The sequence below is a fragment of the Pleurodeles waltl genome, chromosome 8 (assembly GCF_031143425.1).
Source record: "Pleurodeles waltl isolate 20211129_DDA chromosome 8, aPleWal1.hap1.20221129, whole genome shotgun sequence".
Taxonomy (NCBI): Eukaryota; Metazoa; Chordata; class Amphibia; order Caudata; family Salamandridae; genus Pleurodeles; species Pleurodeles waltl.
This window is the reverse complement of record NC_090447.1, coordinates 1,420,466,852-1,420,480,829: the sequence shown is the minus strand read 5'-3', so window position 1 is coordinate 1,420,480,829 and position 13,978 is coordinate 1,420,466,852. Positions and strand designations below refer to the sequence as shown.

The window sequence follows — 13,978 nt, the reverse complement described above, 5'->3', positions numbered from 1 at the left end:
AAGTACAAAAAGGATAGACGCAACAAATGGAAAAAAATCAGTTGAAGAATGGAAGCAAGAGTGGTAATTCCTAAGGAAGAGCCAGCACAGAGAATAGTGAGCAAAGTGTAGACCACTCAGAATACTGAGAAAAAGAGTATATAATGAACGACTGCCAGAATGAAATCTAGATACCAAACCTTAGAAACCTGTAAGGTCAGAAAGGAATATGTGATAGAAAAAGAGAAAAAACCTTCACACCCCTGAGCCAACAATAAAGTAGCAATGGTAGGAGGAGAAGCCTGGAGTGAGATACCTGCAGTAGGCGAGAACAGGTAATGAAGAAGATACATACAGAAGAAGAAACAACCCTCCAAGACAGTCACAAAACCAGTCATGAAAGAATAGGGGTGAACAACATCTTATTGGTACACCATACACCTCCTTTATGGAAGGAAGGGAACAAACAGCAACCTCCATTGTATAAACCAATGGTGGTATGCAAGTGTAACCCTGCAACAGTAGACTAATGATTAGAAGACATGTCCATGTATTAGGCGGCGTATGCCTGAAAGGTAAAAAAAGGGGGTTGAAATCAAAGGTGAAGGAGGTAAATGACTGAAAGACATGCGGAAGAGAACCCTCACTAGTCAGTGGGGAACATCTGTGAGCCTGGCCACAAAGTCACAGGGGAGAGTCTTACACATTTCCCGTGAGGGACTGCAACCATGACCACAACTTTACTGTAAAATTCCATACACTAAAGGCAAATATGACAATGAAAGACACTGTTGTGTAGAAAAACAGAACAATAAGGGATTACTCTCACGACCACCCTAAAAAGGATAGAAAAAAGTTGAAAGTAGGAACCTCATCTGGCAACAGCTGGTGGCCCGAGTATGGAGAAAAGAGAACCACGAAAGAAGAACTGGAATAAAAGTATTAGCTTAATTGACCAATGGAAATTCCATGGAAAATGGACAGAAAAAAACCTCTTCCATAATAAGAATGGAAAAACCACACATGCAAAAGCAGTCGTAGAAATCCTACGGACAATAGGAAACAACCTGCTCCCATAGGAGTACCAAGGAAGTTCCTCATAGGGTACACGAAGTAGGCAAAGAGAAAGCTTACCCAAGTGCTCCAAAGAGCAGTGGCTGAACACAAATCTCCAAAGAAATCACAGAGATTGTAGGTGACCCACCTAAAAGTAGAACACAACAGAAAACACGCCATAGGTGGAATGAGACTCAGACCTGGTCTGAAATAACATAAAAGAACCACCATGTGTGGAACGACAGAGAAAAATGATCATAAATGTAAATGGTGGTTGTAGGAAAATGGCTCCCTGTTGCAGTTACCCTCCACTTTTTGCCTGATATTGATGCTGAATTGACTGAGAAGTGTGCTGGGACCCTGCTAACCAGGCCCCAGCACCAGTGTTCTTTCACTAAAAATGTACCTTTGTTTCCACAATTGGCACACCCCTGGCACACAGATAAGTCCCTTGTAAAAGGTACCAGTGGTACCAAGGGCCCTGTGACCAGGGAAAGTCCCTAAGGGCTGCAGCATGTGTTGTGCCACCCTAAGGGACCCCTCACCTAACACATGCACACTGCCATTGCAGATTGTGTGTGTTGGTAGGGAAAAAAGACAAAGTCGACATGGCCTCCCCCTCAGGATGCCATGCACACAAAATACTGCCTCTGGCATAGGTAAGTCACCCCTCTAGAACGCCTTAAAGCCCTAAGGCAGGGTGCACTATACCACAGGTGAGGGCATAGCTGCATTAGGATTATGCCCCTACACTGTCTAAGGCCATTCTTAGTCATTGTAAGTACATTGTGGCCATATTAAGTATATGGTCTGGAAGTTTGTCAAAACGAACTCCACAGCTCCATAATGGCTACACTGAATACTGGGAAGTTTGGTATCAAACTTCTCAGAATAGTAAACCCACAGTGATGCCAGTGCTGGATTTATTAAAAATGCACACAGAGGGCACCTTAGAGATGCCTCCTGTAATTTTACCCAATCCTTCAGTGCAGGACTGACTGATCTGTGCCAGCCTGCCACTGAGATGAGTTTTTGACCCCATGGGGCGAGAGCCTTTGTGCTCTCTGAGGCCAGAAACAAAGCCTGCACTGGTTGGAGGTGCTTCACACCTCCCCCTGCAGGAACTGTAACATCTAGCAGTGAGCCTCAAAGGCTCACGCTTCGTGTTACAATGCCCCAGGGCACTCCAGCTAGTGGAGATGCCCGCCCCCCAGACACGGCCCCCCACTTTTGGCGGTAAGTCCGGAGAAGATAATGAGAAAAACAAGGAGGAGTCACCCATCAGTCAGGACAGCCCTTAAGGCGTCCTGAGCTGAGGTGACCCCTGCCTTAAGAAATCCTCCATCTTGGTTTTGGAGGACTCCCCCAATAGGAATAGGAATAGGGATAGGGATAGGGATGTGCCACCCTCCCCTCAGGGAGGAGGCACAAGGAGGGTGTAGCCATCCTCAAGGACAGTAGCCATTGGCTACTGCTCCCCAAACCTAAACACACCCCTAAATTTAGTATTTAGGGGCGACCCTGAAATCAGGAAATCCGATTCCTGTAACCTACAACAAGAAGGACTGCTGACCTGAAAGCCCCGCAGAAACGACAGAGACGACAACTGACTTGGCCCCAGCCCTACCACCCTGTCTCCAGACTCAAAGAACCTGCACAGCGATGCATCCAGCGGGACCAGCGACCTCTGAGGAGTCAGAGGACTGACCTGCACCTAAAGGACCAAGAACCTCCAGAGGACAGAGGCTCTGTCCAGAAAGAGCAACAATATTGCAACAAAGAAGCAACTTTAAAGAGGAGACTCTCACTTCCCGCCAGAAGCGTGAGTCTTCACACACTGCACCCGACGCCCCCCGCTCGAGTCCAGGACAACACACACCGCAGAGAGGACTCCAACGACGTGGACACCCTGAGTTGACCTCCCTGCACACCCACAGCGATGCCTGCATAGAGGATCCAGAGGCTCCCCCTGACCGCGACTGCCTGGTAACAAAGGAACCCGATGCCTGGAACAAGCACTGTACCCGCAGCCCCCAGGACCGAGAGGAACCACCTACTAGTGCAGGAGTGACCAGCAGGCGGCCCTCATCCTAGCCTAGTCGGTGGCTGGCCTGAGAAACCCCCCTGTGCTCTGCCTGCATCGCCAGAGTGATCCCCGGGTCCCTCTGTTGATTTCTACAGCGAACCCAACACCTACTTTGCACACTGCACCCGCCCACCCCTGTTCCGCTGAGGGTGTGTTTTGTGGGCTTGTCCCCCGCCCCCCAGTGCTCTACAAAACCCCCCTGGTCTGCTCCCCGAGGACGCAGGTACTTACCTGCTAGCAGACTGGAACCGGACCACCCCTGTTCTCTATAGGCACCTATGTGTTTTGGGCCCGCCTTTGACCTCTGCACCTGACCGGCCCTGTGTTGCTGGGGACGTGGCTTTGGGTTGCCTTGAACCCCCAACGGTGGGCTGCCTATGCCCAGGAGATTGACTGTGTAAGTGCTTTACTTAACTTAGAAACTAACCAAACCTTGCCTCTCCCAGGAACTGTTGATTTTTGCACAGTGTCCACTTTTAAAATAACTAATTGCAATTTTAACCAAAACTGTGTGTACTATTGTTTTAAATCAAAGTTCAATACTTACTTGTGTGAAGTACCTTGCATTTTATTTACTTACCTCAAATTTGAATCTTGTGGTTCTAAAAATAAATTAAGAAAATATATTTTTCTATATAAAAACCTATTGGCCTGGAGTTAAGTCTTTGACTGTGTGTTCCTCATTACATTATGGTCTGTGTGTGTACAACAAATGCTTAACACTACCCTCTGATAAGCCTACTGCTTGACCACACTACCACAAAATAGAGCATTGGTATTATCTAATTTTGCCACTATCATCCTATAAGGGGAACCCTTGGACTCTGTGCACACTATCTCTCACTTTGAGATAGTATATACAGAGCCAACTTCCTACAGTGGTATAACAACCACTGAACAGAAGAGGTCTGTACCCCCCAGATGCACGTAATTGTGCCACTAAGCAAAATCTTCAGGATGGTTCAGAACACGATAATAACAAATGAACCTGTAAGGAGCAGGAAGTTCACACAGGATGTTAAATGACAACAAAAACACACTCCAGAATGACAAAACAACAGCTAATTGTGGTGCACGATTCTAGACACACCTGAAAGAGGACCTTCATATCTCAGTGGAAGGGTGTGAGACCATGAGCAGAATGCCATGGTAAATGCTCCTTAAAGGTGCATTAGAAGAGGAAGAGGACCGGACGTTAAGTCCCACCATGAGCATCTCTGATGCCATCAAAGGGCATTTCAAGCAACGAATCACGTACATGTTCTGAGAAATTAGAAGAATATAACCAAGCCCTTCACCGCAGCACTACTGAGGAAGCCATAATCCACCTAACAGAATCAGTTGTATCCATACCACAGTGAACACCAAGTTTGGCAGCCTGCTAATCATCCTGTATCAAGGGCATATGAGCAGTTCTAGCCTCGTCAGGCAGAGAAGGCAAAAAACGCTTTAGTGAGCAAATACACACGAGGTATTAGTGGAACGCAAGGCCGAACATCCTTCTACCAGGAGCGTCCAGCTGCCTGGCTTCTCGCTCTGGTGGAACAGGAGGAATCTGCATAGGACTGCATGCAGCCAAAGCAGTATGCACCACAAAACTTTGAGTTGTCAGGTACCTGCAAAGGCATGGGGGATCCTCTGGGTTTGGCCTGTGTCTGAGAGACAAAACTCTCCACAGGGGGACCTTAAACTGACTGGGTCCAAACTCCCATGAGGATATCATAAAGAGCCTCACAATAAGGAACGACCGGCTCTACATAAGGCTGATCAGGATGTAATATATCAAGTAACGGATCCATGGCCAACTGCACCATCGGAAGCTTTAAGTGCAACACCTCCGATACTCGTTTCATCATATCAGCAAAAGCAGAACTAGCCTCAGTAGCCATACCAGGGGAGGAGAGGAGGCTGGGTGTCAGTGAGGAATCAAGACAGCTATGGGCCAAATCAAGCAACCAATTTGATTGTGAAACTGGAATGGTGCCTGAATGAGGAGGCTGAGGATGTCCAGGTCCCTCTAATGGAGGAACAAGAGATTGAGAATCAGTTTATGAAGGAGCATTCAACTTCAACCGCGCTGCTCCCGGTGCCGACCGATGGCGAGAGGAAGAGACCTCATCATCGGAGGTGGCATCGTCTGACTCTGGAGAAAACCAATAGGGGCTTCTAACAAAGTTGTATGCGCCCCCACCGCTGAGGATGGCGTCGGAAGGGAGGAATCAATCGCAGTCAATGGGAGCCACAAGAGGCTGTGCATCGGCACTGATTCGACTCAGGAATTGAAGTTGAGGGACTCAACGGGCACCGCCAGTGAAAACCCAGTCGAACCACCAGACACCTCTTTAGGGCCCACAGGAGCTCCAGAGGCAGGAGGAGACCCACAAACAGCATGCAAGGATGAATAATGGTACCGCATTTGGGCCAGAGTTGACCGGGCACCAGGATAAGGCAGAAGAGACTGGGTCGACTCCTGCGCAGACTCGTCCTCAGAGGATATGGGTGACTCTCGCGGGGATGGTGAAGTTGGCAGGGGACGCGACTTCGCCCGAGGACAATGCTTACCTGGAGGCGTCATCGGAATGGGAGACATTGAGGGAGGCACATGCGATCGACTCCTAGAACGCTCTCTCAGATGCGAAACAGAAGATGAAGGACTACAACGCCTTCGAGAGACTTGTGAAGACTGCAACACCCGTGCCACCAAGAGTTTCATCCAACACTAATGCAATGTCTTAGGCCTTATTTGTTGACAGGCATCACAGGCTTTGGGATGGGTGCCAAGGCACCACATGCAGACAGAGTAGGGGTCGGTGACCAACATCTGTCGAGCACATGACCCACAGGGCTTAAAGCCAGAAGGCTTAAACACTGTTCAAAGTCTGAAAAACACTGTGAAAAAGGTGAAGGCCAAAAATGGCCAGGGGAACTGCTTCTCTGGATTTACATTGCTGCACAGAAAAGAAGAAACTGACGTCAGCATGTTAGGGGAGGGACTATATGGACTCCATAGACATATCCGGGGACAACGTTGCTATAGAGTCTCACTATGCCCTCTACCGATGAGCAGAGGTACTGCTGAAGAAAAGTTTCCGTTCCTGTCTGGCACATGGGGGTGAATTCTAAGATAAGGAATCTGCGGGTAGTTGTCTCTATCAGATGGGGTCATCTTCTCTGAAGATTCCCTGGGTTTCAGAAGATGTCTGTTGGTGCCTTTCCCTTCGGCACCTTAGGATTTTCTTTGAATGGAAGGAGAGGCAGGACTCTACAGGAGGCATTGTCATGGATGGGAGAAAAGTACAGGTTGCAGATATCATTATGGTTCAACCAGATGTATTTCTAGTTGCACTGGGGCAGAGCTGAAAAGGTGTCTGTTTCACAATCCCCTTCTGGTCACCATTCTCTGGAGTAGAATTTTGAAAGAGGAAACATGGTCTCCAAAAGCCTTGAGCTGCCCTCGGCATCTAGGGTGAGGAGTGTTGGTTGTCCTCAGAAGGTGTACGGTGTGAAAGAAAGTTCTTGAGATACAGACCGGTTTCCTAAAGTGTATGTGCTGAAAATCCAACTGTCTCGGCCTGAAAACATGTTAAAAACTCAACTAACTCAAAGCCCTCTCAGTGTACATCCGAACCTGATGGTGGAAACAAACAATCTAACACAAAGTTAATGCCTATGCATATTGCACACTAAGGAAAGGGTCACAGCACATCCTGTGCCTTAAACCACTTCTTTGAAGAAAAACAACTTGCAAACATCAGAGCCCAACACTAGATGGTAGGGGTATGCGCATCAACAGCCATATATACTACGAATATATATTTTTGATTTTTCTAAAACTGATCACAAGTTAAAAGAAAAAGAAGGAGAAAAAAGAAGTACTTACGATTCATTGTTTTCCATCAGAACCTTGATATTATTCTTTATTACTCTTAATCTTTCCTGGTGTTCTTTCTTTTCTTGCTGCCATTTTTTCACTTCATTTTCTAAATCTTGGTAAAACCAATCAAGTTCTGTCTTTGAAATCTAGAAGAACAACACTTTCTTTTTTATTGATAATTACATTTCAAGCAGCCTGATACATTTATAATATACTGTAATATGAAGAAGAATGCACATCCTCTTAGAATTCTAAGGTTTTAAATATAAATATAAATTTGATGTACAAGCAGTCTGCAACAAGCCCTTACAGTAGACAAACCTAACCTCATGTGACTAAATTACGTATTTCTGGTAAACCTCTTTCTGGTAGACTCTAACTGTAGATTCCTGAACTTCTGAAGATTCCCTGGGTGTCAGACTGGATCTGGAAACTTTTGAGCAGTACCTCTGTGTGTTGGTAGGTAGCGCCATGAGGCTTTGTACTGAATGTAGGAGGTTGGCCCTCTATGTATTGTGCAAAACTAGGCACGCTCTGCAGGGGGTCCAGGCAACCACATGGTTTAAAACAGCTAAAAACTAGACCGCCTAATTCTGTAGTTGCTGTGACAGCTTGGTCAAGCAGTTAGGGTAATCTTGGAGAAGCGCAAAGCATTTGTTGTACTCATAATATCAATAAAGCAAGACACACACTCAAAAGAATAACTCAAGGCCAATTTACAAAAATACTTCAGATTTTTATCAAACTTTTTAAACCAAGGTCATCAAAAATCGAGTAAGTACTTTTTAAGTTAGGACTTTCAGAAGTTTAATAAAAATAGTCTTTTGGTGCAAAATTACGCACCATAGAAATCAATGGAGAAAATACTTTAAAAATGCACACAAAAAAAATAAGGCAATTTGTTTACCAATGGCTCCTTTCAAAGTATGTCAAGGTGGTCGATGGGCATTCTGGAACAGTTGGAGAATTTCAGGCGGCTCACGGTTTCGGCAGGAGCAGATGCAGAAAGTCGCTAGTGCAATGCCTCTGCGCGGGACCATTTGGATAAGCACTGCACAGGTGGACTTAAAGTTAAGTTTGGTGGGTCCCCTAGGAGTGTCGAGGTAGTAAGAGTTGAGGGACACTTAAGGCACAGCTGGATCTTCGTGTAGGGCACAGGAGGGCTGGGTGCAAAGCAAATCGGTGAGCCAGGAGCTGTGCGCTAAGGTGCCCTTTTGAAGCAGGGGTAGGTCTCTTTGAGGGTCGCCTGCAGGTCAGCAGCGGCACTCTGGTGTGAGGTCCTGGTGGTTTCTGAAGTTGGTCGATTGGGGCTTCCTCCTGGTCCTTTTACAGTCCTGAGTGGACTGTCCTTCTAGGTGCCCGACGTGAGGTGACCAGTACCTAGGGTTATTGCACGGTTTAGTCAATCGAGGGCACAGTGCCACCAAACTTGGCACACCTGCAGGGTTTGGCGCCTTTTCTTGGAGCAGCAGCACTTCAGTTCTTGAGCCAAGGGTCTTCTTTGTTGCTGGTCTTCTTTTGATTTCTTGGTCTAGAGATGCCCACTCAATTCTGTATTTAGTGGGTGTTTAGGGGAATACCTAATAGTAACCCACACCCACTAAGTGATCACTTCCTGTGGGCAGAGATCACTTCCCTATACCTGATTGGCTATTTTCTTTCCATGCAAGATGGAGGAAAATGAATTGGAGGGGTCATCTCGCATGCCACACCTTAGGGGTGGTGCAATCTGGGGCTGACCACCCCTTCGGTCCTTTGTGTGGTTTTCCTGCAGGTGCTCCTGCCAAAAGTAGGGGTTTGCAATGGGGGCGACTATCTACGTCTAGCAGCAGGATTGGGGTTCGAGTTTCAAGGGAAGTAAGCCCTTTGAAGCTCACTAGCAGAGCAGTGCACATTCCTGAGGGAGGGGGTGTTTGCACCCCCTTGTTCTGGGACACACAGAGCAGGATCTCTCACCCCAGGGTTCCAGAATCTTGTTTGGGTGTGGCCTGCTGGTTGTGACCGGCCAGCAACGATGCCAGAATAGTTAGCTTTTGCAGGGGGCACCTCTAAGGTGACTCCTGGGTACATTTTCTAATAAATCCAATACCAGTCCCAGTTTGGATTTATTATTCTGAGTTGTTTGATACCAAACAACCAAATAACCCAGGGATCAGAGTAGCCATCGTAACTGTGAATCTCGCACAGACCAGTGTCCAGCACATGTATTACAATGTTCACTTACTATGTCCCAGGTTTGGCAAGGACACAGCAGGGGGGCACATTGCTCATGCAGTTATGCCCACACATACAATATAGTGCGACCTGCCTTAGGGCTGGAAGGCCTGCCTGAAGGGATACTTACCTATAGTGCATGCAGTGTGTAGAGGACAGGGCACAAAGGCTGATTGCCATGTCAAGTTTGTCTTTTAGGATATCAGAGCACTGAGCCTGCAATAGCAGTGCTGGGCACTTCTGGATGCATGGCTCTAGAGGGTGGCACAATCTGTGCTGCTGCCCTCAGGGCCCTACCCTTAGTACCCTATGCCCTGCTACCTAAGTACCATTTACTAGGGACTTATAGTGGCAGCTAAAGGTGTTGCCAATTGTGCCAATGCATCACAACAGTTTTAGGGAAAGAGATCTGGCCCAAGGAACCTGGTTAACAGGGGCCCTGGGCACTAACAACTTTGAGACTACATCAAATACCAGGCAGAAAGTGGGGGATAACCATGACTAAAGAGGCCTTTGCTCCCACTGATGCTATTCCGCTCAGGAAATGAAATGTGAGCATAGTTTAGGTGCCACTCCAAGCACTGACGTCAGTTGCTATTGAGGCTGTCTGCACCCCAAAGACGCAGAATCCTCTATAGCAAATTGGCTTAGACCAGTGTGCAAAATCCTGGACTTGTGAACGCATTAATGAATAGAGCCCAAGTCAGAACAGGGGGGATGGGAGGACCAGTCGGGAATTTACAGTTAGACAGACCATTACCCAAGACAAGTAAGTTGTTCCTCTGACTGAGATTTCAAACCACAGACTACTCACCTCCTGAACAGATACCAGAGATGTATCTAGAGGACTGTAGGAAGGTACCCTCTTTTTGGCAAGGTTACCCACACTTTTTGCCTATCAGTGTTCTTAGAACTGTTTTCACTGGGATCCTGCTAACCAGGACATAAGTGATTGTGCTCTCTCCCTCCAAATTCGGTTGCCTAGGACCTTTGTGCACTCCACAATTAGGATACTGGTGTCCCCTTATAAGCCCATAGTATATATTATTTAGGCACCCAGGGCACTGGGACACCAGCCCCCTCCCCCAGTCTGCAGCATGTATTATGCCACCCATGGGAGCCCGTGCAAAATTTGTCTGCAGGCCTGCCATTGCAGCCTGCGTGAAAAGTTGCATGCACCCTTTCACCACAGGTCACTATACAAGGTCACTGTAAGGCACTCCTATTGTAGGCCCTTCCAGCCCAAATGGCAGGGTGCAGGTCACTGTGTGTGAGGACACCCTGCATGAGCAGAGGTGCACCTATGAACCCCAGTTCCATTGCACTGGACTTCGTAAGTGCAGGGCAGCCATCCTACCCGTGTACTGGACACAGGTCACTGTGTCCAGCTACATGATGGTAACTTTGAACCTGGGCATGTTTTGCATCAAAAGGTCGGAATCATATCCCAATAATAATATCAGTATTAGTTGTATGATTCCATGCAACCTGTGGGGTCTTCAGAGGACCCCCCCCAGTACTGCTCTTGGCGGTCTTCTAGGGTTTTCCAGGCAGCCCACACTGCTGACACCCTTCAGACAGGTTTCTGCCCTCATGTCACTTGACCAGCTCGAGCAGGGGAAAGCAGAACAAAGGATTTCTTGTGATAGAGGGAGGCAACACCCTCCCCCTTGGAAATAGATGTTACAAGGATTGGGAGGGGTAGCCTCCCCAAGCCACCAGTTTGCTTTGAAGGGCACATTTGATGCCCTCCTTGCATAAACCGGATTGCATCAGCCAACGGACCCCCGGTCCCTATTCTGGTGCAAAACTGGACAAAGGAAAGTGGAGTGACAACTCCCCTGTCCATCACCATCCAATGGGGTGTTGCCCAGAGCTTCTCCAGGTGGCCACTTGATTCTGCCACCTTGAAACCACGATGTGCAGAGGCCCCCTCGGAGCATCTGAGTGGCCAGGTTAGGCAACTGACGTCCGAGACCCCTACTAATAGGTGGTCACCCCGCAAGGTGACCAAACCCCCTTTTAGGGCTATTTAGGCACTCCCTTGCGGGTGGGTCCCCAGATTCGATGTGCAAGACTCCACCAGGACTCCTCTCCATCGTTTACTTCTGCTCCTGGCCACTGGAACCGCAATTGGACACTTCAGGAATCGACAAGACTGCAACTCCTGAGACTACCTCACCTTGCAACATTGTTTCTCCGGCTCCTCCCAGCAACTGCAACATTTCCCCAGATGGGCATCCTCTGGGGTTGGCAAGACTTCAGCTGCACCAAGAAGTAAGAAGGTTCTGTGGCCAGGAACAAAGCCTGTACTGGGTGGAGGTGCTTCTCACCTCCCCCTGCAGGAACTATAACACCTGGCGGTGAGCCTCAAAGGCTCATGCCTTTGGTTACAGCACCCCTGGACATACCAGCTAGTGGAGATGCCCGCCCCTCCAGCCACTGCCCCCCTTGGGTCCACCTCCACCTGACTCAAGACCTATCTTTCAGGAAACACCTCAAGACTTGGCTTTTCGACCAGTAGCTGCCCCCCCCCCCCCCCCCAGCACCTTGAGACCTTTCCTGGTGAGTAGTGCGCTTTATAAATCCCTGATTGATTGATTGACTTTTGGCTGCAAGGCTGGAGGAGATAATGAGGAAAACAAGGAGGAGTCACCCACCAGTCAGAACTGCCTTAAGGTGCCCTGAGCTGAGGTGACCCCTGCCTTTAGAAATCCTCTATCTTGAGTTGGGAGGATTCCCCCAAAAGGAATAGGGATGTGCCCCCCTCCCCTCAGGGAGGAGGCACAAAGAGGGTGTAGCCACGCTCAAGGACAGTAGCCATTGGCTACTGCCCCCTGACCTAAACACAACCCAAAATTTAGTATTTAGGGGCGACCCTGAACCCAGGAAATCAGATTCCTGCAACCTACAACAACAAGAAGGACTGCTGACCTGAAAGCTCCGCAGAGACGATGGAGATGACAACTGACTTGGCCCCAGTCCTACCGGCCTGTCTCCAGACTCAAAGAACCTGCACAGCGACGCATCCGACAGGGACCAGCGACCTCTGAGGACTCAGAGGACTGCCCTGAACCAGAAGGACCAAGAAACTCCCAAAAACAGCAACGCTGTTCAAAACCTGCAACAACTTTGCAACAAAGAAACAACTTTCAAAGAACTCTCTCTTCCCGATTGCACCCGACGCCCCCGGCTCGAGTTCAGGAGAACCAACACCACAGAGAGGACTCCCAGGAGACTATGACGACATGGGCACCATGAGTCGACCACCCTGAACCTCCACAGCAATGCCTGCAGAGAGGATCCAGAGGCTCCCCCTGACCGCGACTGCCTGGTAACAAGGAACCCGACGCCTGGACCAAGCACTGCACCCCCAGGACCGAGAGTAACCACCTACCAGTGCAGGAGTGACCAGCAGGTGGCCCTCATCCTAGCCCAGTCTGTGGCTGGCCCGAGAAGCCCCCCTGTGCCCTGCCTGCATCGCTTAAGTGACCCCCCGGGTCCCTGCATTGGTTTCAATAGCAAACCTGATGCCTACTTTGCTCACTGCACCCGGCCGCCCCTTGTGCCGCTCAGGGTGTGTTTTGTGGGCTGGTGTGTGTCCCCCCCCCAGTGCTCTACAAAACCCCCCTGGTCTGCTCCCCGAGGATGCAGGTACTTACCTGCTAGCAGACTGGAACAGGAGCACTCCTGTTCTCCATAGGCGCCTATGTGTTTTGGGCCCTCCTTAGACCTCTGCACCTGACCAGCCCTGTGTTGCTGGTGCAGTGGCTTTGGGGTTGCCTTGAACCCCCAACTGTGGGCTGCCTATGCCCAGGAGACCGATTGTGTAAGAGCTTTACTTACCTGAGAAACTTAACCAAACTTGCCACACCCAGGAACTGTTGATTTTTGCAATGTCCACTTTTAAAATAGCTTATTGCCATTTTAACCTAAACTGTGCATACTACTGTTTTAAATCAAAGTTCTACACTTACCTGTGTGAAGTACCTTGCATTTTATGTACTTACCTCAAATCTTGTGGTTCTAAAATAAATTAAGAAAATATATTTTTCAATATAAAAACTATTGGCCTGGAGTTAAGTCTTTGAGTGTGTGTTCCTCATTTATTGCCTGTGTGTGTACAACAAATGCTTAACACTACCCTCTGACAAGCCTACTGCTCGACCACACTACTACAAAATAGAGCATTAGTATTATCTAATTTTGCCTCTATCAACCTCTTCAGGAACCCTTGGACTCTGTGCTCACTATCTCTCATTTTGAGACGGTATATGCAGAGCCAACTTCCTACACAAACCATATACTAAAATAGTGGAATGTGAAAGAGTGACTCCAGCCAGGGTAAGTGTGGTGGTTAGCTAGGGGCATTTATGAACACCAGAGGTAAGTACAATAAGTGACCCCAGCAACCAGGAGTAGATCAGTTAACCATCTAGTTGTCTCATAGGCAAACACAGAGAGTAGTGGTTGGAGTTTGTGCAATTCAGGAGCCTTCCCAGCGGACCCCCAAGGAAACCAGCAGGCAAGAAGATAGATGGAGAGTGCCTCTACCCCATGATACCCAGAAGACAGGAGTACCTACACCAGGGGCCCAGAGGCAGAGGGGAGAAGGGACTCTGAGGACTGTGGATGCCTCAGATTGTCCTGCTGCTGTCAACCTGTGGAACAGGCCAGTTGAACCCAGGGACGGATTCCAGATGTGGAGGGCCTGCAAAGAAAGGGGACAGAGTCCAGGACCCTCTGAGGTGCCCAGGGGCCGATGCCCA

The 13,978-nt window shown here is 48.6% G+C and overlaps 1 protein-coding gene across 1 annotated transcript in view; it reads right to left on the bottom strand.

Moving 5' to 3' along the window:
- Nucleotides 1-13,978, bottom strand: part of LOC138248710 (E3 ubiquitin-protein ligase TTC3-like) — a 1,210,547-nt gene that overhangs the window by 254,977 nt on the left and 941,592 nt on the right. The window contains exon 36 of the mRNA XM_069202542.1: nt 7,002-7,141. Within this exon, the coding sequence (XP_069058643.1) occupies nt 7,002-7,141 (140 nt within the window). The remainder of the gene's footprint in view (nt 1-7,001; nt 7,142-13,978) is intronic.